The sequence below is a fragment of the Amblyraja radiata genome, chromosome 20, assembly GCF_010909765.2.
Source record: "Amblyraja radiata isolate CabotCenter1 chromosome 20, sAmbRad1.1.pri, whole genome shotgun sequence".
NCBI lineage: Eukaryota > Metazoa > Chordata > Chondrichthyes > Rajiformes > Rajidae > Amblyraja > Amblyraja radiata.
The window spans coordinates 32,787,923-32,815,106 of record NC_045975.1 but is presented as its reverse complement, the minus strand read 5'-3'; the positions used below and the strand labels follow the sequence as shown (position 1 = coordinate 32,815,106).

The window sequence follows — 27,184 nt, the reverse complement described above, 5'->3', positions numbered from 1 at the left end:
GGAATTACAAACTTAAACGGGACCAGGCTGGGAAATGGTGAAGAACTTGACTCATTTTATTCATACTGAATGTTTGCAGTCCATGAAATACAAACTCGGGAATTAATGCCCCCCCCCTCCCTTTGCAATAGCACACAAATTAAAAAAATTGCAGTAAATTAACCTCGACTGTTGACATCCATCAAAGCGGGTAACACTTTAAAGCGCTGGGTGACTGGCTGATCCTGACGAGCCACACTTGGCAAGTCTCCACGATTAGCAGACACGGTCTCCCCCCAGCGGGGCCCGGGGAGGAGCGGGCACCCAGGCCGGCCAGTGGGCAACAGGCGGCGGCACACCGCGCTTGCTCTAGTCCCCGGAGGTTTCGTTTCATTCATTCATGCTCCAGGCAGGAGGCAGATCAGCAGGCGACTATCAGGGTCCTGGCGCTCCTCTCACTGCAGGCAATGAAACTTCCTGTTCTGACCGTGCAGCATCCGACTAGTGTTGCTGGAGCATCGGGCAGCTCCGCTCTATCATCTCTGGGCAGCCCGTGCACAGAGCCAGGGCTGCGGCCACTGCTCCCCTTCGCCCAGCGCAGCCCAGCCCAGCGCAGCCCGCAGCTTCCGCGTACCAGCCCCGCTAAACCAGCCCCGCTGGAGCAGCAGCAACAGCAGCAACAGCAACAGCAGCAGTAACAGCAGCAGCAGTAACAGCAACAGCAGCAGCAGCAACAGTAACAGCGTTGGAGACGACCAGCAAGCTCGGTCCTGCCCTCTTTATTTACTGTCGCGCTGCTTGAGAGTGGGGACTCCTTGCTCCAGATGACCCGGCTCGGCTTCTCCTGCCCGGCGTTGTCTCTGCTCCCCGCCTTGGCTCTGAGCCCCGGCCTCTTCTCCCTGGCTGGTTCCTGGATGAGGAGGTGACCGTGTGTGTGTGCGCACAGCCTGAGCTCGCCCACACACTCACACACTCACTCACTCACACACAGACACACAGAGTCTCTCAACAAACAAGTGATGGACGAAGGAGGGGACGAAGAGCTGGCGCCGGAGTTGGAGGAGTCCAGCGCGTCCGGATCCTCGTCCTCGGACGTGCCCGCGTTATGTGAGACCGACGGGAGCCCGGTGTCCTCTCAGCACCACCACCACCACCACCAAAACCAAAACAAATCCTTCGGCGGCCTCAAGTTCTTCGGGCGGAGGTGAGTGAGTGAGCGAGAGTTTGACAGTGAATGTGTTACCCGGCGTTAGCTGGACGCGCCGCCCCCTCCTCCTCCTCTCTCCCCACCATTCCCTCCACTCCCCCACTCCCCATCCCTTCTCCCTCCTCCCTACCTCCCCAGCCCACTCCACCCCGGACAGGCTCCCCGCCAGTTTGCCCCCCTCCCTCCTTCCTCTGGATGACCATCCACTCTCTCCAGGGGATGGGGCAAACCTGGAGGGGTGCTGGAACCCCAGCCCCATTTTCTGTGTACAGGCAGGCAGGGGGGAGGGCAGATTGCTGCCCCTCACACACTTGTATCCATCTCCACACAAATCTCACCATCTCGTCACTTCTAACCACACTCACAAGCATGTGTTTCTGCAGTCTCATGCACCCTCACTCACACTTGGTAACACGCTTCCGCAATAACATATGTAAATTTACAAGACAATGTTGTCACAAGTTCAGTGACGTTGGCTTCTTGCGTTATTGTACCCATTTCCATTTATTCTGACACCAGCCTGTAGTAGATGTGAACTCGCCACATATATGTATCATATATCCATCTACCTGCATGTGGCAGTGCATGCAGGTAACCATGAATATAGATCCAGGTACTTTACAATAGGTACATTAACCATAGTATATCCACATTATGTAAGTAATAGTAAGTATCACTGCCGTTTAACTATGCTCATGCATCCATAGTGGGTTATTATCACAGTAGTCAAGTGTACACTGATGAGTTGAGGAAATGTGATTGCAGTATGTGTGCAGTTTGAAGTCAGCCTTCCTTGTTGTGCATGGGCAGTGTGCTGGGTGTTGTGCTTATGCTGCTGTTGAGTGTTGATGTGCTCCAGAAAGAAATTGCAGTGGACCCATACACAGGCACCTCAGCAGCGAATAGCTGCAGTGGTTAATTGGGTGGTTATTTATATCTGTAATTGGCGGCAAGTGTGGCATGCTTTCTCTCCTGTGACCATCGCACTGTGAATGTTTATAACCACCAACCTTGGAACTAATTGTAAGGATAAATGAAATCAGGGCAAAATGTACCCCCCTATGATAACGGAATAAGGTGCAACCTTAGTCATAATTCAGCTCTAACCCTTTGGGTCAGTTTGAAAGCAACTTTGAATGTTATGAGGTTTCATTAACGAGATGCTAATTTTCCCACGAATGTGCTACTGGTCATCCAGTCAACTCAAAATTGATACTTTGAAGAAATAAGCTGACGGTATCTTGAGGTATCTTTATAAAGTAAAAATGAGATTGGGGTAGTTCTCCTATTGACCCTGCTGAACTCAGGGTGTTGGACGATAGAATAGTTGTGAGCTGTGGCTTGTTTTGGGACAAGCTTTTCCTCGCCCTTCCCCAATTTTTTTTCACTCTGTCTGATGCAGTTATTATTCTGAGGCAGTTATTGCAGATTATGGTAAAGTTGATGCAGTGAGCCTAAAGTGGTGTATAATGCCGACCCTTAAATGACCATACAATGCTGTCTGATCGCTGAGCCTCAGTCCATCTGGTAAGGAATTATGATGGCCCTGAGCTGGGGACTTTGTATGATGCTCTCTTTCAAGGCAGCATTCCTATAGAAACTGTGATTACAATTCATCTCTTCAGGTTTATTGCCCGGGCAACATTATTTTGTGTGGGATTGAGAGGAACGTTGAATTTTCTGGGATTTAATTAATGGGATGTTAACATATCATTGAATGTGCTACTGACTGTACAATTATTGTGAGATATACTTTAAAAAAAATGCAGGAATTAACTGGCAGCGCCTCGAGACATTGAATTAATTATCTCAATAAATATTAGATTTTCCTATTCAGTTCAAAGTACCCAAATGCGGCTGCCTGTAGCTTTATGTTGAAGAGGTCTAACCAAGTATTTCCCTGCTTCTAATTTGCTTTGGGAGGTGATTGGTACCATGGCACCAGTCGGAGGAGAGGGTGGTGGGGAGGTGTCTCAATGCTTGCAAATCCTATGAGCATTCGTCAGTCCTGAATTTGGAACTGGTTGTAAGCATAGCGTAAAATACACACAGGTGTACCTGAAGGACTTTATAGAGCACTTGGCTTTTTGCTTAGAGCAATAACTTTATTCATAGAATGATAGTCAGACAGCAGTGAAACAGGCCCTTTAGCTGGCTGAGCCCTTGCTGTCCACCAATCTTCCACTAATCTCATTTTTTATTCTGGAGACACAAGATTGCAGATGGTGAAATCTGGGAGCAAAAAAAACAAACTACAGGATTGACTCGGGAAGTCCCAAACATTGACTGTCCATTTCCCTCCGCACACACTGCTTGGCCTGCTGAGATATTTTTCAGTGTAGAAACAAAGAACTGCTGATTCTGTTTAAAAAAACAAAAAGATGCAAAGTGCTGAAAAATCTCAGCAGGTCAAGCAGCATCAATTGAGAACGTGAATAGGTGAGGTTTCTAGTTCTCTAAAGATACTGCCTGACTGCTGAGTTACTCCAGCACTTTGTGTCCTTTTGAGTTCTTTCAGTAGTGTTTTTTTTCCTCTATTTTACTCACCCCACATTTCTATTGACTCTGTCCCAGATTCTCCCACTCTTCTACATACCATCCACCATTTGCCATGCCCAATTAGCCTACTAATTTGCACATATCTGGGATGTGGGAGGAAACTAGAGCACCCAGGAGAAATTCACTCTATCACAGGGAAAGCGTGCAAACTCCACACAGACAGTATTGGATGTTAGGATTGAACCTGTGTGCGTGATGCGGCAGCTGCCTCACAGAACTACCCCACACAAAACAATTAAGCTTTCATGCTGACATCTTCCCTTTCGGATTGAAGGCTCTTCTTGAAATGGTGCTGAGAAATGTTTTTATCTATGAAGGCACGTACTTTTTTTGCTCCATGAACGGCTCCGCGGGCTAATGTCATAAGCTGTGCACATGATGTGTGAGATAGGAGAGCAGGAATCAACCCGTGCATGTAACAATGAATATGATTGCAAGAGTATCCTTCAATGAGGTATTAGTTACTGCTCAGAATTTCTAAACAGTTTGCCGTAGGTAATTTTAGGCCTCGAGTTGTTTTTGGAGGAATTGTAATGAGATCAACAGCAACTGTGAACTAAAAATAGTGCTGTTCATGTTGCTACCAGGCATTTGATTGTCTCGGCTTTAGGTGGATAATTTCCTGTGGTGTGTCATGCCTTCAGCTATCCCCCGATTTCACTTTCCAGCTGCCGACTAATAATGGATTGCATTTATCCCTCACTGGTAGAATATCCAGTTCAAAAGGTGCTATAGGGGTTACATGCAGCTGGAGATGAGCAAACATGTGGTTGGGGCATGGAGGTTGCTGAGCTGCTGTGATGTTGCACATGCCTTTACAAAAGGAGTGTTACTGGCCAAAGATGAAGGTTGCATTATGGAAGGTAATGTCAATATTCCAAACTTGTTGCTTGATCTATCTGTTTTCCCTGGGCAACATTGATGAGGGGGAACACTGGGATTTTTACTCGGCAAATTAAATGATCAAAAACTCATGAACTCCAGCAGTTGGCAATACAGAACAACAATGCGGTATCATAATTTTTCAAGGGTCTAAACTTGGACAGATAATACTGTTCCTTTCTGTTCACTTAGAGCCATACAGTACGGAAACAAGCTCTTCAGCGCAACTTTCCCATGTCGACCAAGTGGCTCCATCTACACTAGTCCTGTCTGCCTGTGTTCGGCCCCATATCCCTCTAAACCTTTCCTATCCATATATCTATCCAAATGTCTTTTAAATGTCGTTCAAGTTGTTAAACTTGTTCAAATTCTGGAACTCTTGGCCAGGCCACATTGTGGAGCTACCTCAACACACTGAGCGCCGTGGTTAAGAATAAGGCACATTGCAACATTGACAAGATAAGTTACACCAAGATAAGTGGACACCAATGATTGGCTTGCCAACAATTTCAAGTCTGCAGACAAGTACTAAAATAAATTGAATTATCCCAAGCCATGTAATAGTTTTAAACTGACTAGTTCTGGAGGCAATGTGTTTGGGAACATGTGGGATATGATAGACACAAAATGTTGGAGTAACTCAGTGGGACATGCATCTTCTCTGGGAAGAAGGAATGGGTGATGTTTTGGTCGAGACCCTTCTTCAGAAGAAAGCCCGAAGAAGGGTCACGACCCAATATGCCACCCATTCATTCTATCCAGAGATGCTGCCTGTCCCGCGGAGTTACTCCAGCATTTTGTGTCTATCTTCGGTGTAAACCAGCATCTGCAATTCCTACTTACACATGTGGGATATGTTTCTCTGCATGAACCTGTAGATGAGCAAGGGTTAGTTTCACTGATTACAACATTTCCTAGATTTATGAAAAGGATATCCTTCTGGAAAACATTTTGTTTAATAGAATTTAGCAAATTAAAAAGGAGAGGTGACCTGTGCTGTGTTCCAATGTGCAAGGAATGACCAATTCTTTGTTGCAGCAAAAAATAGTCAGTGGAATTGCATCAAACGCTCACAAATTGAATATTCAAAAATCAAGAAATAAGTGTAGTTTATGATTTGCTGTCATAAACTACAGTGAATGTATGTCATCAATAATGTGTCTGGACAAAGCTACTGAGCAAGCAAGAGTACTTAATATATTTCTGAACATCCATATATCTGTATGATGTTGGGCCCTATTTCAAATCTTTATCTTGAAAGGTTCTACTTCCATGTGCAAAAGTTTCTCCAGTCCAATCTGAACCGTCCCAAACTGGGGACTGTAGCCTCATTCAGTTAGTGCCTCCTGCACAGAGCCCAAGGTGCAGTTAGATGAAAGTGCAGAAACTTGGCTTTGATTCTGTTTACAGAAATAATTTTTTTTTTTTTTTTCCTTTGAAGAAACTCCAGAGAAATAAATATGCAGTCGAGCCATTCTGTGTAACGGTGACTTGTTCTGCTTTTCGACTTTGACACGACTGGCTTCTTGAAAGATGCTGAGGATAAGTAATTGTGTTGACGAGGTTGCAGGGACTTTTCTTGATTTCAGTAGGCGCTAAACTCACAAGATCAGCATTTGCAAAGCAGAAAGAGAGTCAAACGCCAGCCAATGCACGCTTTAAAGGCCTATCTAATCTAATTTTCCTTTTGTTCTCCTCCTGAACTGTGCATTCATGCTTTGTTCTGTTTCTTGTGGGTTATCTGTTTGAATGCTGAAAGGTTAAATGTGAAGATAGGCAGCATATGAATGGCTTGGGACCTTTTTGATCAAAATACCGTTAGACTAAAATTAGCAGTGAGTTGCATCTGTGTTGTATCCTGAATGTAGAAGAAGTTTCCACCTAAACCTCACAGATGTACAATCAAAACAACAACAAAAATGGATGCAAAGTTGTCGATGTACAATGAGAAAATGTCTATAAGTGTGTTCCAATAGTCCGATTTATAGAATGGTCTTGTTGGAGAGTGTAATGCATTCGGAGGTAGTCTGCGGGCCAGGTTTATGTTGGCAGCTAATATCCACAGTGATCTTCGGAGCGTCAAAACATTGCTGTGTACTTCGCTGTAGACTAACAGCAAATAACACATGGACTTGGATCGCATGCATGATTTACCGCATCAAACATATGTGTGTGACGCAGTATATCATGCATGCGTTATAATTATGTATTGACTAATTTATATATTTATGTGCAAATACACCGCACTGCTTTCTCTCTTTGCAGAAGTGTTTCATGTAAAAACAGCAGTTAAATGTTCAGTCCGTTGAGTGGTTTTCTTATCTGCATCTCTTACATTGTCACTGGTCTGAGATCTGACGAATGTGCAGCATTGTTGATTGGTTCCTTTCTCAGTGGTTCTATATCCATCTCTGGGATGAATCTGTTATCAGGCATCTCTCTATGTTCTTGCTGTGTAAGAAGTGTTGTGAAGGGACTTGGCATCACTGCTGTAAAATAAAGGGACAACCATTTAAGACAGAAGCTTTTTTTTCTCTCAGAGGGCTGAGTCTTTGGAACCTCATTCCCTAAAGAGCAGTGGAAGCAGAGTGTTTTAATATATACAGCACAGATTCGGGCTTTTTGGTTCATTATATCCATGCCAACCATGTACCGATCTACACAGTACATTTACTAGCACTTATTGCATACCTGATTTTACCCAGGCATTTCCATATGATTCTTCATTGTTGTTTAAGTCCCTGCTTCCACCACCTTCTCAGGCAAAGCATTCAGATTACAGCCACTCACTCTCTGGGTGAAATGGTTTCCTTGGATCCCCTCTAAACCTTTTCGGAAATGTTCTTGGACCTCTCTTCAGCAGGGAAAGATTTATCTCTGTGCAGCCGATCTATATGCCTCAGGATTTGTTTTATACCTCTGTCAGATATTCCTCAGCCTGCTCCTGCTCTCAAGAAAATAAAACCCACCTTATCCAGTCTTCATCATAATTGAAATATTCCAGCCTAGGGGACATCATGGTGAGTCTTCCCCAGTGCATTCTGTCCTCCTTACAGTGTGGTGACCCAAAGTGCTCACAATATCCCATCTGAGGCTTAACCAATGTTTTATATAGTTGTTATATAGCTCCCTGCTCTATTCCCTGGCTAATGATGGGAAGCATCTCATATGCAGCTTTCACCGCCATATTCATCTGTGCAGCTACTTTCAGGGATATTTGAACTAGTACGCAACGATCCCCTTTCCTCAATACTCCCTAGGGCCAACCATTCATGTTGTATGTCATACCTTTATTAGACCCGTCCTCCATAGGGGACGACAGATGGCACAATGGGCTAAGTTTTCGGCTGGCAACCGGAAGGTAGCCGATTCGAATCCCGCTTGGAGTGCATACTGTCGTTGTGTCCTTGGGCAAGACACTTCACCCACCTTTGCCTGTGTGTGAATGTGTGTGAGTGATTGGTGGTGGTCGGAGGGGCCGTAGGCGCAGATTAGCAGCCACGCTTCCGTCAGTCTGCCCCAGGGCAGCTGTGGCTACAGAAGTAGCTTACCACCACCAAGTGTGGCTGAGGAGTGTATGAATAATGCGATGTAAAGCGCCTTGAGTATTCTAGAAAGGCGCTATATAAATCCCATCCATTATTATTATTATTATTATTATCTAGAAGGGCGGCACGGTGGTGCAGCGGTAGAGTTGCTGCCTAACAGCGAATGCAGTGCCAGAGACCTGGGTTCGATCCCGACTACGGGTGCTGTCTGTACGGGGTTTGTACGTTCTCTCCGTGACCTGCATGCATTTTCTCAGAGATCTTCGGTTTCCTCCCACACTCCAAAGGGGTACAGGTATGTGGGTTAATTGGCTTGGTAGAAAATAAATTGTCCCTAGTGGGTGTAGGATAGTGTTAATATGCGGGGATCGCTGGTTGGTGCGGACCCGGTGGGCCGAAAAGCCTATTTCCGCGCAGTGTCTCTAAACTAAACTATGTACCAAATTTACCATCTGATCAATACCATTCTGTAGCCTACGACTACCCTCCGCAATATCAACAATACCAATGTTTTCATGATTTCTGTAAACTTACTGATCATGCTTCCTTTCATCTATCATAACATTCGTATGCAAGTCACTAATGTATATAAAAGCAGCAAGGATCACAGCTTCATTCCCTCTGGCACACCATTCCTCCCAAACGTCCATTACTAAAGCAGAATAAGGTGGATATTTAGTAATGGAGTGAAAGGTTACCACAAGTAGACAGGAATGCTCAGTTAAGGCTTAAGAGGTGATGTTGCACATTCCTCTCATTCTTGGGTTTTATTTAGTATTGCAAGCTTACACTATCTCATGGTTACTCTATATGTATGCCATACTCACTCATCAGCCTACTTCTCTTACTTTTGTCTGAAGATGTGTCTTGGCCTGAAACATCACGTCCATTCCCTCCCCAAATATACCTGACCTGCTGAGTTCCTCCAACATTTTGTGTTTTGCTCAAGCAGTCTCTTATATTTCTACTTCTCACTTTCTCACATTGCCAGAGTAGCTTTCCTTTGTATCTTGCTGCAGAGTTACTTGCAGCAAACTCTGTACTCTGTCCTCCAAGCTGGGCTGCAACAAATTCAAGCACATCTGAAGTCTGTGACAAGTCAACACCTATGCTGAGATAGATTCTAGAATACTTGAATAAGATGATAACAAAATAATGATTTGAGTTAAACTTGATTAGTTTTGGTAAAAGTCTCTCCTTAACCTTCTTTAAGGATGTGTACAATTCTCTCAGCTTCATTGTTGGAGACTGGGGAGAATGGTGACAGTAATGAATGTTTGATATTGTTCCACCTCAAGCAGCATCAAACAAATATGGCATGAATTAATGCCTGTTATCAGATCGACTCATCAGGCATACCATAGGTTATAAATACAAATTTTGCCTTTTACAATTGTATGTTCTGCTGAAGTGCATGATCCTATCTGTGTAACTTGAGTCCATTTAGAATGGGTGCCGAGAGGAATAGGAAGTTGTTGTCTTGTGACAAGAATCAACATGGACACTGAAATTGTGATATTGGACACTTCTGTGTCCATTAGGGTGTCTCCGGTGGCTTTATTCTGATGGCCTTGATCTGAACGTCCGTACTTTGTTAACAAGTTTTTTCAATCTTTGTTCATGACTTACCAACATACATTGCTTCCAGCAGTAGCCTTCACGTTACCATGCCAAGTGTTCTGGGTGGCATTCATGTGAGATTTGTCATCTCCGTGCAATGGAAATGACTATTCCTTGTCTCCACTTTGGAATATCTTTGACATGCTTATCTTAACTGGCCCTACCTTTGGGACTTTCTCCTTGTGTAATTTCAGAAGGTTACCTTTCTGTTTTGTCTTTACAGTGTTGATTGGAAAATCACATATATTACCCTCTACTATGTGTCTGGTAAAGATTGTGGTTTTGATACCATTGCCATGATGTTCATGTGGTAGACCATCAGCTTCGACAGTAAATACACCTGCTCAATCCATCTTTAGTCTAAGCCAATTTTTACCCAGTAACTTTGGTCATGGTCTAAAGTCAACTTCAGGTGTTGACAATTCTAATCACTTCTGTGATGCATTGCATTAGATCTCGTTCTTTCAGTACTTGACTTGTGTATGTCCTGAAGCTACCTAGAGGTGTATCTCCTGAGGCTACCCTTGTAAAGCTGGTCTCCACTATGAAACCTGCTACCTGCCCCCTCGACGTTGTCCCCACTGCCCTTCTGAAGGATGTCATTGCAATAGCCGGTCCCAGCATCCTCGCCATCATCAACAGTTCTCTGGCCATTGGCACTGTTCCAACCTGCCTCAAGCACGTGGTGGTCCAGCCCCTCCTGAAAGAACCTAACCTAGACCCCACCTTGCCAAGCAACTACAGACCTATTTCCAAACTGCCTTTCCTTTCAAAAGTCCTTGAAAAGGTAATTCTAAATCAACTAATGCCTTACCTTCACCAAAATACCATGCTGGAAACTTTCCAATCAGGTAGGTTTCAGGGCCCACCACAGCACAGAGTCTGCCTTGTTGAAGGTACATAACAACCTACTTCTCACCATTGACTCCGGCCACTGTGCAATCCTGATCCTTCTCGACCTCAGCGCAGCATTTGATACAGTCGACCACACCATCCTAATTGACTCTCTTCGGTACGGGGTTGGTATTGATGGCACTGCCCTGAGCTGGTTCATCTCCTCAATTCAATTCAATTCAACTTTATTGTCATTGCACAGATACAAGTATAGGTACAACGAAATGCAGTTTAGCGTCTGGTCATAGTCATAGTGCAAGATAGGAATAAAACATTTTTTTTAAAAATACAGAACAAGCATACATTAGAGTGAGAAGAGTACTGGTTAACAATGTGGATGGAGAGACCAAAGATATCTAGCGACGGGACTCCGAGTTCAGCAATGTAAGTGTGTTGTTGAAAAAGCTGTTCCTCATCCTGCTAGTTCGAGACCTGAGGCGGTGCAACTGCTGTACCATACCGTGAAGCAGGTGGTCAGGATGCTTTCGATGGTACAGCGGTAAAAGTTGGTCTGGATCTGGGGGGACAGGTGAGCTTTCTTGAGCCTCCTCAGGAAGTAAAGGCGCTGCTGCGCTTACCTCAAAGATAGGAGTTTCTCTACAAACATAGGCAACTCTTTCTCCTCCCAGCTAGCCTTTGCTGTGGGGTTCCACAAGGCTCCATCCTAGGCCCCATTCTCTTCTCCCTGTATATGCTCCCCTTAGGCCAAGTCATTCAAAGGCACGGCATTTCCTTCCACTGCAGTGCAGACTATACACAACTCTATCTCCTCCTGAAACCCAACAACCGATCAAATCTACTCGGCCTTATTCACTGCCTGGAGGATATAAAGTGTCGGATGGCCCAGAACTTCCTCCAACTAAACGAGAGTAAGTCAGAGGTCATCCTACTTGGCCCCTCGGACTCAATCAAAACGATAGCAGGCAACTTGGTTGACATGGCTGAGTTGGGCTGAAGAGACTGTTTGGTGCTGTATGACTCCAGGTCACAGACCTTTTGTGACCATCTTTGGAAGGCTGCAGTCATAAATCAGAACGTGGTATAACAACCTCAAGTGCACAGCGACAAGGATCCAATAGATCTCAGCTCCCACATTCTCAGACTCTGGTGCTGTGGACCCCCCTCTCTAGTTTGACCAGCTAAACTCAAGGACAAGCTGCTGAATATGACCATGTGGCCCGACCCCATAACTCGAAAGGCAAGTCTTCTCCAACTGAAGCTTCCGGTGCTGTTGAATGTCAGTTCTCCTCACCACCACCAGCAGAGAGGTGGTGCAAGCTACATAAATCCCAACCTAACCATTGGTACCACTGCATGGATTCAAGGAACCTTTTCTGTTCACACTAACTTTCGGCTCATAAGCTTTGGCAGTGACAGTGAATGGAATAAACCTGAGCTGTGACCATCATCCAAAACAAAGTGCCCACTGAATACCTAATGGCACGCTGCCCTGACTTCCATCTGTCTCAAAGGCTACAGGTGGCTTTAAACAATAGGACCACTTAATGTACAAGTAGCAAGTCAAACCTTCATCTGCCGTTTCAGTGATGGCATTTGTTATCACCTCCTGGCTGCAACACAAATTAGGGAAAAGCTCTCTGAGCGATAAAGCTGTATAATGATTGGTGCACTGTAGCTGTATAGCTGCTGCTTTACAGCGCCTGAAATCAGGTTCGATCCTGACCACGGGTGCTGTCTGTACGGAGTTTGTACGTTCTCCCTGTGACCACATGGGTTTTCTCCAGATGCTCCGATTTCCTCCCACACTCCAAAGACGTACAGGTTTGTAGGTTAATTGGCTTGTAAATTGTCCGTAGTGTGTAGGATAGTACTAGTGCACTGGGTGATTGCCGGTCAACACAGACTCGGTGTGACGAAGGCCCTATTTCACTGCTGTATCTTTAAAGTCAAAAAGTCTAATATGCTAGAGAAAGACTAATCCGTGTGTTACTAAAACTATTACAAAGTCAATGGGTATTTCACCGCAGAAACCGATCCTTTCGGCCAACGTTCATCCTATTGTAGGAAGCGAGACTGTTACTATATAAATTTGCAAAAAGCTGTTGTGGAGAGGGATATTAATAACTCATTGGGAGCCTTGTATTGGAGCAATTAACAGAGAATAATGCACCTCTTTCTCCTCAGACTGAGGTTCTGTATACCAGTATTATTAGAGCAGGGTCTGCCTGGAATCAACAGTATTATCCAAGTGCGGACATGGAGGACATTTGATGACGAGTTGCAAATGGGAACTTGTCTGGAGTGAGCCGTTCTGAAGAAATCATCACCAGCATGGGTGCTCTGTGCAAGTCTATTTAACAGGGCGATCAGATTCTGTGTTCACCACAGCTTCCTCTTGGTTGAAGGCATGACTTGCATGTACAGATAAGGGCCAATCAGAAATGAAGGGTTAGGTTCAAAAACCTGTGGCCAAATTCAGATCAGATAAAGTTGCTGAAAATGTGGACATTTTATCAATAGTATTAATTTTGCAAGTATCAGCATGTTTGTATGTCAAGAGTGTTTTATTGTCATATGTACTGAAATGGAACAATGACATTCTTACTTGCAGCAGCCCAACAGGTTGGTAAACACAGTTTACAAAAAGTGGTGGACACTGCTGTTGAAGTTCAAGCAAATATTTATCGACATACCAAGTCTTCTAAGGAAGTAGAAGGGTTGATGGGCTTTCTCTATGATTGCATCACTGTTCTGGGTCCAGGGCAGATCTTCAGAGATATGCACAGTCAGGAACTTGAAGTTGTTGACTCTCGCCACCATCGACTCGTGAATGACGACAAGTTTTTGGATCCTCGTGGAAAGAAGAGTTTTAACTTATTTTACTTGGCCGATGATGTATTTTTCTTTTGTCTTCTATTGTGAGGTAGCTTCTCTCACTCCCTGGCTGCCATCCATCACTCTTAGCATGAAGTGGGGAGCTAGTAAAGTTTGAATCTGAATCTGAATCTGAGATGCACAGTGGAGCTGCTGCCGTACAGCTCCCGTGATCCAAGTTTGATTCTGACCTTGGGTACTGATGGCGTGGAGTTTGTACATTGACTGTATTAATTTCCTCCAGGTGCTCTGGTTTCCTCCCACATCCCTGGTTGCTAGATTAATTGGCCATGATGTATTACTTCAAGACTAGTGGGAGAATTGGGGAGATTGTTAATGGACATGTGTGGGGGAGAAAATGTTACAGGGAATTGGATTGATGGGATTGCTCTGAGAGGCAGAGTTGAATGGGCCCTCAGGTGGAAATATTTCTCTGAGGGTTACGTATCTTTGCTGCTCTCTTCCCACAAATGGTGAAAGTTGACTCCTTAAATATTTTTAAGCAGAGGGAGGTATATTCTTGGTACGCAAGGCTGTGAGGTTTACAGAAGTCAATGAGTATTCAGAGTTGAGGTTCTGCTGAGGTCGGTTGTGAGCTTGGTGGGCCTGTTAAATAGTTGCAAATGTCACATTATAAATTGGATGTGTGTGAAAGGATGTTAACAAGGGCACTGATGGCTTGTGACGAGGCTGAATATTGCAGACTTTGCAGCTTTAAAGGTAGGGCTTATGTTAAATGTCTTTCATGACCAGTTATCGAAAGAGTTCTGAAACTTATAATAGGAAAAACAATATTCAACGCCCACAAGCTGCAGCTTGGCGACGACTAGATAATCTGATTGTGTGATTTTGATTAAAGGATAAATATTGGTGAGTACACATTTGACAATTTCCTGTGCCTCTTGAAAATAATGCCATGAGGTCTGCACTTGCTCTTGAGGGAGCATCAAAGCTTGGTTTATATGTCTGTGGCCAAACGATTTCCATGTCATCAGCGCTGTGATGGACGGTCAGCTTCAATTTATGTGCATGAGTCTCATAAGGTCATAGGTGATAGGAGCAGAATTAGGCCATTGAGCCCATCAAGTCTACTCTGCCATTTAGTCATGGCTGATATGTCTCTCCCTCCTAACCCCATTCTCCTGCCTTCTCCCCATTACCCCTGACACCCGTACTAATCAAGAATCTATCTCTGCCTTAAAAATATCAATTGACTTGGCCTCCACAGCCTTCTGTGGCAAATAATTCCACAGATTAACCACCCTCTGACTAAAGAAATTCTTCCTTATCTCCATCCTAAAGGAATGTCCTTTAATTCTGAGCCTGTGCCCTCTAGTCCTAGACTCTCCCACTAGTGGAAACATCCTCTCCACATCCACGGTAGACAAAAGTGCTGGAGAAACTCAGCGGGTGCAGCAGCATCTATGGAGCGAAGGAAATAGGCAACGTTTCGGGCCGAAACATTGCCTATTTCCTTTGCTCCATAGATGCTGCTGCACCCGCTGAGTTTCTCCAGCACTTTTGTCTACCTTCGATTTTCCAGCATCTGCAATTACTTCTTAAACTCTCCACATCCACTCTCTCCAAGCCTTTCACTATTCGGGTAGTCTCCGGAGTGAATCTTGAAACGTGCAGCCTTCTGATTGAAGGCCAGACAGGGACCAACCGCAACAGGGAGGGCTACTTGTGCAGCACATACCTCCATGTGTGACAGCACCTGCACCTGGGGCCTGCAAGATAGACACAAAAAGCTGGAGTAACTCAACGGGTCACACAGCATCTTTAGAGAAAAGGAATAGGTGACGCTTCGGGTCAAGCCCTTCCTGATCCTATCCTGCATCTTCCACTTGCCCATGGTTGGACTTCCACTTTAATGCTCTACTGACCTAAAAAAAAATCAAATTCTTATTTATATTTAAGCCTTGTCTTTTTGCGCCAGTTTTCCAATATTACAGTATGTCCCCTGTCTTTGAAATTCTCCCCTTAAATCCGTCTGCTCTATCCCTTTCCCTGATTTTAAACTGTATGTGTACAGATGGCTGGGACACAAGCCAAGATGGAGCATTGCAGTTGGTGCTGAAGACCAGCCTGGACATTCTTGTGCACAGAATATGTCTTAAGTCACCAACAGAATGAGAAGCACAAGCAAGGGTCAAGGAATTTGGCATTTCGGTTGTCAGATGGGGTAAAACCTCAGGACGCTCAGGGCTGGCCCAGTCATTCTGGAATGAGATAACCCAGGTTGAGGTACTCAGGACTCAATGGAACAGAGCCTGCTCTGAGATCTGCCTGGTGCTGGTATATATAGGCATGGTGGGATATGCTACTCGAGATCTGGGCTCTTCTCACCACAGCCGAGTTCCTGTGACCAGCTTTTGCATGTGTATGGACACACTGTGCATGATTTATAAACCCCATCTAATGGATCTATATGGTTAGTAGCCATCATTGCTCTTATTCCTCACCAGTTTTCCTTTCCACGATGGGTCTTTGTCCCAAACATTATGGAGGGCACTGTATATCTCAGTTGTAGCTCCTCCTGTGCTCCCAGTTTACTGCAGACACCAGAGCAAGGTTTTCTGACTGATGGAAGATCTTGGAAAGGCAACAAAATTGAATATAAAGTATCTTCTCTCCCTCTGGGTGGAATTATCAATTGTACACCGCATTGAGTAGGAATTAGCACTAAAGCATAGCAGCAGGGTGGAAATTCAACCAGATGTCCTAAAATTGCTTGAATAAATTTCTACTGGCCTTCAATGTTTCAAAAATATCGGTAATTAGATTTGTATTCCTAGCATAAAGAGCTTCTTCATCTGGTGTGCTTGGGGATGGCAGTTTGAAAGTCTGATCTCTATCGTGCCAATGTTTAGAGTTATGATAGTTCATTGTGATATTTGTGTGCAATTTCTAGTAGGGAAGGGAGAGCTTTGAGGGATCAGAAAAAAAAAATGAGAAGGATTTACAAAGAGCCTCTCCCAATCCCAAAATGCTTTCTGGCTGATTAAATGTTCCTGTTGCAAAGTAGGAGACAGGGCAGGTGCAAGGCCCACTAAAAATGATGACTAGTTCCACCTGTGCAGTTGATGTTGGTTGCAGAACAAACATGAATTTGGATACAGAGATTATATTCTGTTCTTTTACTTTTTGTTGATGAGATCTCCAATGTCCATCGGAGATGGCAATGGTATCATTAATTGAGGATTTCATACACAAATCAACAGCTGTAACCTTTGCTTCCTTGGCATTGCTTCAGTGTCTTAGTCCAGATTTGGGTCTGGACTGGGATATGACCCCTCCACCTTCTGACTGAGTGTGCTCACATTTAACTGGAACCCTTCATCTTTTAACAGAGTGCTCATATTTAACAGGAAGTGAACTGCTTGTGGTTCACTTCCTCGGCACGTTTAGAGATGTTCGTCAAATGGATGACGCAGAAAAGGTGTTGATTCTGGTTACGACAGGTCACGACGCACGTTGGCAGATAATCGGGGCAAAGGTGAACCCAGCGTCACCCTCACCCTGAAAGCCACATTCATGTATAGTTGCATCAGCGTGTGCAGAGTGGAAGCACATGGGCACTAGGTGTCTGCTGAGGTTCTACCTGTCCGTGGTCTTGCGAATGATGGACTTGGCCTTCGAAGCCATGCACTGAGCCAGTCAGCTGTACATGGCCGCACCATCTGTCCTCTGTGAAAAGGTTCTTCCAGACCAATACCTTTCACCGCAAGTCTTGCCTTGTGGTCATCACTCCCGAAGAGTCTACTAGGGACTCTACTGGAAGTATCCTACACTCACTAGGGACAATTTTTACATTTACCAAGCCAATTAACCTACAAACCTGTACATCTTTGGAGTGTGGGAGGAAACCGAAGATCTCGGAGAAAATCCACGGGGAGAACGTACAAACTCCATACAGTACAGACAGCACCTATAGTCGGGATCGAACCGGGGTCTCCGGCGCTGCATTCGCTGTAAGGCAGCAACTCTACCGCTGCGCCACCGTGACCAAGTCCATCGGGCAGTGGTCAACACGGCACATCCTGCAGGCACTGCAGGACAAAGACTCGATGGATCCCGTGGCATGGTTCCCTGAGCAATGCCCAGTGTGTCTGATAAAATGTGTCATCAGCAGAACTCATCAACAACTAAATGTATAGACGCTGAGAATGGCTGAAGAACTTTGGCACTGTTCATGTTTTGTATATTTAAAAAATTCAGAATAAAGTTTTTTTTTTAAAAATTAAATAAAATTAACTCTGCGAGTGCCCATGGATGGTTGAGTGAGTGCATTCTGCTGAAGGCCAGGGCATAGTGTTTGGGTCTTTGTGGTTGTTACCTGGCACTTGCATGGCATCAGTGTTGATGCAAGTTGGATCGGATGGTGAATGACAAAATGACGTTGACAATTAAAGCAGCTGAAGATGGCTGGGCCTAGTTCGTGAAGGGAATCATTCAAATTGTAATCCTCAATAATTTGTATAAATGAGAGAGTAAAGGGCCTGTCCCACTTGGCTGTCTTTCGCGCGCCATTTACGCGACCTGCTAGCATGTGGGTAGCGCGTGGGTAGCGCGGGGACGGGCGCATGGAATGGCGTGGAGGAGTGTGGACTTCGTCCTGCACTAAATCTTTGCGTGCCACCGGCCTGTCGCGTAACTGATGGACAAAGTGGGACAGGCCCAAGACCCTGGTGCGACGCAACGTCTCACCTCCAACAGCAGCAGAAGCAGGCAAACGATCGTTGAACTCAGCCTGGGGCTCACGGCCGTTGCGGTCCGGATCCGCCCCCACTTCTACTCCCAGAGCGGGGCCAAGAAAATTGAAGATACACACAAAATGCTGGAGTAACTCAGCTGGACCGGCAGCATCTCTGGAGAAGAGTCTCGACCCGAAACATCATCCTTTTCTCCAGAGATGCTGCCGGTCCCGCTGAGTTACTCCTGCATTTTGTGTCCATCTTCAAATGATGTCACGCGCTCCAGACGGCTGTGCGGACGCATGATGACGCGGGCGACTCTCGCGGGACCGTCACTACCAGCCTGTCGCGTAAATGACGGCCCAAGTGGGACAGGCCCTTAAGGGACAAGAGAAGTTTGTCCAGCAGCCTGTAATGTTCAACGGTGTTGATGCCTTTGATGTTTCTATCCGGCCTATTTCTTTGTGTTTTGCATTACTGATTCCATGAGCCATTTCCCATTTTCACAACTGCTTAAATGATAGCAAGACTTGGTCAGGCAAAGGAGCCTTTTCACTGTACCTTTAATGGGAACTTATTCTGTATTTGCACACATGATCCTGATTCCAATGCCCCCACCTTCTCCCCTTATTCTCAATAAGTGGAGATGATTCCATCTATTAAGTTTGAAACCCTTCAAGTAGCATAGTATTGTGCACAGGAGATCCGACCTCTCAAATCTGATTGAGATTTTTGAGGAGGTGGTTGTGTGTCTGCACTAGGCTCCACCTTTCCTGGCAGCCCATTGCAGGCACCCACCACTCTCCAGGTTACTAAGAAAATTGAAGACAAGCAGTAGATGTGGTATACATGGAGTTCTGCTGGTCTTTTGATGTTTCTTCAGTGTGGACTGGTCCAGAAAGTTTGGACAAACGGGTTCCAAGGTGTTTTGTCAAACTGGATTAACAACTGGCGTGTTGATAGGAGGCAGAGGATGGTGCTGGCGGGTTGTTTCTCCGACTGGCAGTCTGTGTAACCAGTGTTGTGCCAACGTGAAGTGTTTTCACATTTATTGTTTGTCATGTACATATAAATAACTTGGATAAGCAAGTCTGTGGTTTGCAAATTCAGTTTGCTGATGATATGAAGATCATATCGAGGTAGATAGCGAGGACTGTTGCTCATGGATATAGATGAATAAAGATCAACTGGAACACATAGTTCATACAAATTATATGGTATACTTTGTTCCATCACGTCAACGTTAGTTTAATTTCTCAGTTGACGGTTAATATATAACTGAAATACTAATGTTCCAATCTACCATAGTGATATGTGCGGTTGATCCGTGTGATTTTTGACCCAAGTCGGTGTGATGCATGACCTTTACTAAAACGCCCCGTCTGATTTCTCAAGCTAAAGTAAAAGGTCTCAGCACAATTATGAGCAAGAGCTGCAGGTTGTCTTTGGTGCCCCGGCCATTACTATATTACTGTATCACAGGCTCAATAGTACCACTGAAGATTAGTAATTCGTTGCAATTTGTGGGAGCACAAGATGGCTGCACAGTAATCCCACGTGACCAGTCATTGGCTATGCAGCGTTTATTTGTCACGTATGCAACTGCACAGTGACATTATTTTGGCGTATATTACACATGTTGGCGCCGCCATTACTGGTGCCATTATTCAAAGTCCTGCCGGCCCGCACGCTTGATGTACTGGAGCAGTTCCCACTCAACCTCACCTCATCCGGAAGAGCCTCGACCCGAAACGTCACCTATTCCTTCTCTCCACAGATGCTGCCTGTCCCGCTGAGTTACTCCAGCTTTTTGCGTCTTTATCCTCATCCGGCCATCTCTGTGTCCCGGGGGCACCTCCTGCAGCCGACCGTGAGGTGCTGGAAGCATTACCCCAGCTCACCCTCCTAGCGCCTGACTTCTCCAGCTCCCTCCCGGACCGACGAACCTTCGGGCCTTTACCGGTCCCGCCGACCAACGAGCTGTCGGGTGAGGTCCTGCCAACCGCCAACCAGTCATTGGCTGTGTAGCATTTCCCATGCAACCGGCCATTGACTGTTTACTACATGGCCAGTTATTTGTGATCCAGGATGTCCTGAAAAGGCTGTGAAAACTGCTTCGTATATTGCACGCCTTTTACCTTTAACTTCAGGCTTCAAACCAGTGCAGGTTCAGCAAGGTAGACACTGGAGAGGAAGCAGTGGGTGCTGAGGCTTGAGTTTGGAAACAGGGAAAGCTATTTACACAAATGGAAGACCAAGGGTCGGTGCAACAGTAGCAGGAGGTAGCTGTTGCCTCGAGAACGGGCTGAAGAGAAACATAGAAACATAGAAATTAGGTGCAGGAGTAGGCCATTCGGCCATTCGAGCCTGCACCGCCATTCAATATGATCATGGCTGATCATCCAACTCAGTATCCCGTACCTGCCTTCTCTCCATACCCTCTGATCCCCTTAGCCACAAGGGCCACATCTAACTCCCTCTTAAATATAGCCAATGAACTGGCCTCAACTACCCTCCGTGGCAGAGAGTTCCAGAGATTCACCACTCTCTGTGTGAAAAAAGTTTTTCTCATCTCGGTTTTAAAGGATTTCTCCCTTATCCTTAAGCTGTGACCCCTTGTCCTGGACTTCCCCAACATCGGGAACAATCTTCCTGCATCTAGCCTGTCCAACCCCTTAAGACTTTTGTAAGTTTCTATAAGATCCCCTCTCAATCTCCTAAATTCTAGAGAGTATAAACCAAGTCTATCCAGTCTTTCTTCATAAGACAATCCTGACATCCCAGGAATCAGTCTGGTGAACCTTCTCTGCACTCCCTCTATGGCAATAATGTCCTTCCTCAGATTTGGAGACCAAAACTGTACGCAATACTCCAGGTGTGGTCTCACCAAGACCCTGTACAACTGCAGTAGAACCTCCCTGCTCCAATGGAGAAATGGGGCTGCAATATGCTGTAGGAACAGAGACAATATCAGCTGGTATCATCATGACTCGAACGTCATATTTAAGTCAATGAAGCTTTGCAAAATTGAGTGTTATCTTGAACGAGGAGTGGGGACAGTGCTTCTTTGGTAACAGAACCTTTGTCAATGAAGGAGCCTTCATCAGAGGATCGAGAGCACTAAAGGCCATCTGTTAGGTGAGACTTTAAATTGAAGCTCCATTTCTTAGCTAGATGCCAAATCTCCATTCATTATGTAGAAAAGATATAGGATGTCTAGCACAGAAGTAGTAAGTCATTTCACCACTCCACTCTTGGCCGTCTCCAGTACTGTTTCATCTTACCCTTTCAAGACACCTTCCTATGATTTTCCATGTGTGTATCAGCTTGTCCTTGTTTCTGTGCTATTTGCATCAATTAGTGGTGCAGCTGGTAGAGCTGCTGCCTTGCAACTCTGTTGCCCCAGTGCTGTCTGCGTGGAGTTATCATGTTCTCCATTTTGCCCTAGTGCCGACTGCGGAATTTGCTTGTTCTTGTGGGTTTCATAAAGTCATACGGATTAGGAGTAAAATTAGGCCATTCAGCCCATCGTCTACTCCGCCATTCAATCATGGCTGATCTATCTTTCCCTCCTAACCCCATTCTCCTGCCTTCTCCCCATAACTTCTGACACCTGTACTAATCAAGAATCTATCTACCTCTGGCTTAAAGATATCCACTGACTTGGCCTTCACAGCCTTCTGACCCTTCCCTCTGGATGTTCTGGTTTCCTCCCACACTCTAAAGGTCTGTGGAGTGGTAAGTTAATAGGCCACTGTAAATTTCCCTTTGTGTGTAGGGGAGTTGATGGGAAGATGGGGGGGAATAAAGTGGCATAAGTGTAAGTGGGTGCTTGATTGTTGACCTGGTAGACTGGAGGATCTGTTGCTGTGCTAAATGACTGACTTTAACTCCACACCACAAATTGAGAAATGAATTGGTATGTAATGTGTAAAATTGTAGTTTGGCAAAACTATAATAATGAGGATTGAGGCTGATTTCCTGGACTGGTTTCCACCTCCTGAGCCAAAATCGGTCCTTTTTTGGCGCTATTTGGGTAGGCAGTATGGAGAGGGGTCTCCAAGGCACCAAATTTATAAATAGTGTGGGATAATCTAGAAAGACCAGAGGCTCTACTTTTGTCCATATTTGTATTGCTACTTGTGAATAAAGCCAAACAACTGGAGATCAACCACATTGCTGCCATTTGTATCATTTGGATTATACAGGGCAATAACGTATGGTGATAAAAACATGGAATCAGGCCCTTTGGTTCAACGAGACCATTGCGTATGTGTTAGAACCTGCAATCTGTATTGAGCTAACCCATTGAACCATGCATCGCGTCTCGAAGATAAGTGAATGAAAGATTAGACTTGTCAGATCGTCAGCAACTCATTTCACCAAAGGACTTGATTGTGGCTGACATTAGATTTTTCTGGAGAGAGAGAGGGAGAGAGGGATTGAGAGATGTCATTATAAGTTGACAGGAGCCCCTGTGAATTAGAGGACTCCTGAGCCATTCAGAGTACAGGGGCAGAGATACGCCGCCAGCTAATATGCAAGGGACTAAACTACAAAGAAGGGGGTGTCTAGCATTAGAAAATGGTCTTCAACTGGCCTCTTCTCCTTGGTCACTCTGGCCAATTTATTCCTCAATCAGAACTTAAGAATACAAAATTAATTAAGAATTTGGCTGATATTTTTGTCATCTTACTTGTGCATAAGTTGATGACTGCAGTGACGGACTTCGTCTGTGAAATGCATTGACTTATTCTGAGTGTTTATCTAAGGGAGAATGTATTCTGTACCCACGGAGTGAAGATGTCAGAGCTTGCTTTGTCTCTGGCTTTCATTTTATAGGAAGTACAAGCTTAAATCCTGCCAAAGTTTGTGCCGTTCTTGAGTGCATGTATGGTCATATGTTTGTGTTGGTGAGAGTGTGGTCATGTGTTAGCGTTGGTGTGATGAGGCTGGCTACGATGCAGTGGTTAATGGAGTACAGGATTGGTCATCTGCGTCATTGCTTCCCGCGTACACCACCATTGGTAGATTGGCACAGTTCGGATGAAGATAGACACAAAACGCTCGAGTAACTCAGTGGGTCAGACAGCATCTCTGGAGAAAAGGAATAGGGTGACATTTCTTCAGAAGAAGGGTCTCGACCCGCAATGTCACCTATTCCTTTTCTCCAGAGATGCTGTCTGACCCGCTTAGTTACTCCAGCTTTTTGTGTCTATCTTCGGTTTAAACCAGCATCTGCAGTTCCTTCCTACGCAATTTGGATGATGCCAGTTGGAGACCATTAGTCTTCAAATTGCATGCATTTGCATGTGGGATTCTATGAATAGGTGTTTGCTGATAAATTATTTTTAGTGTGGGGATTGGAGAAGGCAGTTTCACAGTGAAGCTGCTATTTGGTACAATTACCCACCGTTCCACTAGTGATAGGATGTGGTGCACACACCCACAGCCTGCCCTTGCACAGAGATACTGGCCTACAAGATGAGATAGGCCAAAAGCCATCCCAAGGAACCTGTGTTGGCAGAAGCCACTGTGCAGCGCGATAGAGAGAGAGTGCTAATGCAGGCCAACTGATTGGCCATGTCTTATCTAATCCGCAGTGTGCTATCTCATTTTGGCAAATACACTCCCATCTGCCTCTTCCTACACTGATGCCAGTGGTTCACCACACCTCTTGAATAGCCACATATGCATAATAAATAAAAACCTTGACGATAACATCCATATCTCAACTCTTCTGAAAAACCTCTGCGGACTTGGCACTGTTTGTGATGCTAATTTGTTTGATTTGTAGGTTGCTTTATTGCCACAGTAAACACAAAGGCTTATGGCATTTTGTACAATCACGCCTGCCTTTGATTGCGTGTGGCTATAAAACTGTAGATTGCATGTGTGATGATTCAAATTGTGTGTTGGGGCAATGGGGCAATATTGACTCCAAGGCAGAGTGGTGCAGGACAGTACTGCCTTTACATGGCATTAAGAACCCAGATTGTAGTGGATCAGAGAAGATCATCTTCTCTTGCATCCTATCGCTGTCTCCAGGAACTTTTAAATCCTCATGTTATGGGCCCAAGAAATTAAAAGTCAAGGTGCCAGTACCAGTTTACCACTGGTGCAAAGTCATCACTGACCCGTGTGCGTACGTCTTTTTCGCCTGTCACTAGGTACCATTTTTACTGGCTACTTGCTGGTAAATCTTTTAATATTTCGGTTGGATTGAGATTTAGCACAGAGGGTATCATGCCTTGGAGTGAAAGGCACTTGTGTCAAAGATCAATTCTTGGTTGAGAGGTGTTGCAGAATGCTCCTTGCATCAGATGCTAACCTGGTCTCCCCTTGATGTGCTCTCCTCTGTTCTTGGCTTGCAACAGATTGTCACTGGCATGTTCCACACTAGATGGTCTCCAGAGCACCGAAGAATCTGCTCATGTCATCATTATCAACAAGTTGCTGTACCTTAAATTCTTTTTCCCCCACCATCTGTTTTTAGGCTTACAAGTTTGTTTCTTTTGTTGGACCATGCCTTCAGTTACCTGTACATCTTTCTCTTTCGCTTTATTGATAAATATTGATTCCAGTTGAGGAATGCCTTGCGTTGCAGTTAATTCGCTTCTTGGTCTCACCAAATCGGTCCCTTTGTTTTCGGGGAGACAACTAGAGTAGTTCTACACAGCTAGACAAACAGTGCTGGAGTAACTCAACGGATCAGGCAGCATCTCTGGGAGGAAAAGCATGGGTGACGTTTCGGGACGAGACACTTCTTCAGACTACGTTCTACGCAGTTCAGGTGACTTCAGTTATGCGCAGCTATGATTATGCTGCAGTCCTGTTACTGTTTTCTCTGCAGGTCCTGTTGGTTGTGGGTCGTGGGGTCTCTGCAGCAGATAACATTCCTGCTGAAGGTCTGAGAAGTGTTTCCAGAAGAAATTCATGATCTCATCTCTCCCATTTTGGGCAGACGAACATTTGCCAGGAGACCTCCACGACGGTCTAACCGTAACATTCTGACTGTAACAAACTGTAACTATTTACAAGCATGATCCCAGGACTGAGTAGGTTAACCTATGATGAGCGTTTGGCGGCACTGGGCCTGTACTCGCTGGAGTTTAGAAGAACGAGGGGGAACCTCATTGAAACATACAGAATAGTGAAAGGCTTGGATAGAGTGGATGTGGAGAGGATGTTTCCATTAGTTGAAGAGTCTAGAACTAGACATCATAGCCTCAGAATTAAAGGACGTTCTTTTAGGAAGGAGGTGAGGAGAAATTTCTTTAGTCATAGGGTGGTGAATCTGTGGAATTCTTTGTCACAGAAGGCTGTAGAGGCCAGTCAGTGGATATTTTTAAGGCAGAAAATTCTTGATTAGTACAGGTGTCAGGTTATGGGGAGAAAGCACGATTATGGGCTTCGGAGGGAGAGATAGATCAGCCATGATTGAATGACGGAGTAGACTTGATGGGCCAAATGACCAAATTCTACTCGTTACTTATGACCTCAAAATCAATAAGACAAGCAACAAGCCCAATTATGGCAGCATCAGCGGACTCTTCCTGTTGTCTGCCACAGAGAAAGTTGGCACAAGGATCCACCTCAACTGTCTCCCAGAGTTACAGATTTGGGATCTGTCGGGTCAAATATCAAGAGTATTTAATTGTCATATGTACCGAAAGAGAACAATGAGATTCTTACTTGCAGCAACGTAACAGGTCTGCAAACATGCTACTCAAGAGATAATATGATAAGGAAAAAATGTTCAATAAATTTAAAAAAACATCAATGCAAAACAAAACAAAAATCCAAAGTCCCTAATGCAACCAAGACAGTTTGTAGTTTGAAGTTTAGTTGGCGTTTGTAGTGTCCATTAATCTGATAGTTGTTGGGAAGAAGCTGTTCCTGAACCTGCAGGTCATGGTTTTCAGACTCCTAAATCTTTTTCCCAAAGGCAGGAATGAAATGAGAGCGCGGCCAGGATGATGTGAGTCCTTGATGATGTTGGCTGCCTTTATAATGCAGTGCCTCCTATAGATCCCTTCGATGGTGGGAGGTCAGTATCCATGATGGACTGGGTGGTGTCCACCACTTTTTGTAATCTCCTTTATTTCTGAGCATTCGAATTGCTGAACCAGGCCACGATGCAACCTATGCTCTCTACCATACACCCGTAAAAGTTCGAGAGCTTCGACATACTGAGCCACCTCAATCTTTTAAGGAAGTAATGGCGTTGACAGGCTCTCTTTATGATTGCACCAGTGTGCTGGGACCAGGACAGATCTTCAGAGATATACACGCCCTGGAACTTGAAGTTGGTGATTCTCTCCACCACCGACCTGTCGATGGAGAAAGTTTTGTGGATCTTGTGATTGATGGAGTTGAATGCTTTTGTGAGATTGAATAGGGTGAGGTACAGTAGTTCATGAATGTGTTTCTTGAATTTGTGACTTGAAGATCAGTCCATGGTTCTTCAGTTTATAGTGCATATCAAATCCAACCTTGGTCAGAACCCGGACCCGCTACAATTTGCCTACTGCCACATTAGATGCACGGGGGATACGATCTTGCAGGCTCTCCACTCTGCATTGGACCACTTTGACAATAAAAACACATTCTGAAGTATGAATCGTACATTAATTTAAACTTTCTGTCGTCTATGATACCAGACACAAACTCAAGTGACTCGCAAAAGCAAGGTCAGTCATACTTTAGACGGTCCTTATATTAATAAATGATTGACATGTAGTGATTAAAAATAAAAAAGGACAGATGGGCCTCTGTTGACTCTATTGCTTATTCTTGTTTATGGAAATGGTTGCAGTTTTATTAATTGCAGTTTTCAGCAATGACCTTGTAAAATAGTGTTACCTCACTCGACGTGACCATGTAACAGGGTGCAGATCGCTGGGATTTGGACCTGTGCCCAGGGCTGCCATATGTTGTCAAGTGACCATCTCTGCTGCGTC

General features: G+C 44.9%; 1 protein-coding gene across 3 annotated transcripts in view; it reads left to right on the top strand.

Annotated features, from left to right (window-relative positions):
• Window positions 1–27,184, top strand: part of dgkz (diacylglycerol kinase zeta) — a 549,506-nt gene that overhangs the window by 160,889 nt on the left and 361,433 nt on the right. Inside the window, exon 1 of one of the 3 annotated variants that reach the window (XM_033039212.1) lies at window positions 677–1,183. The exons of 1 other annotated variant lie outside the window; for it this stretch is intronic. In XM_033039212.1, the coding sequence (XP_032895103.1) occupies window positions 999–1,183 (185 nt within the window). In that variant the 5' untranslated portion in view covers window positions 677–998. Of the gene's footprint in view, window positions 1–676; window positions 1,184–27,184 lie in introns of those variants that run through there. One more of the 3 variants, XM_033039207.1, reaches the window with a different exon arrangement.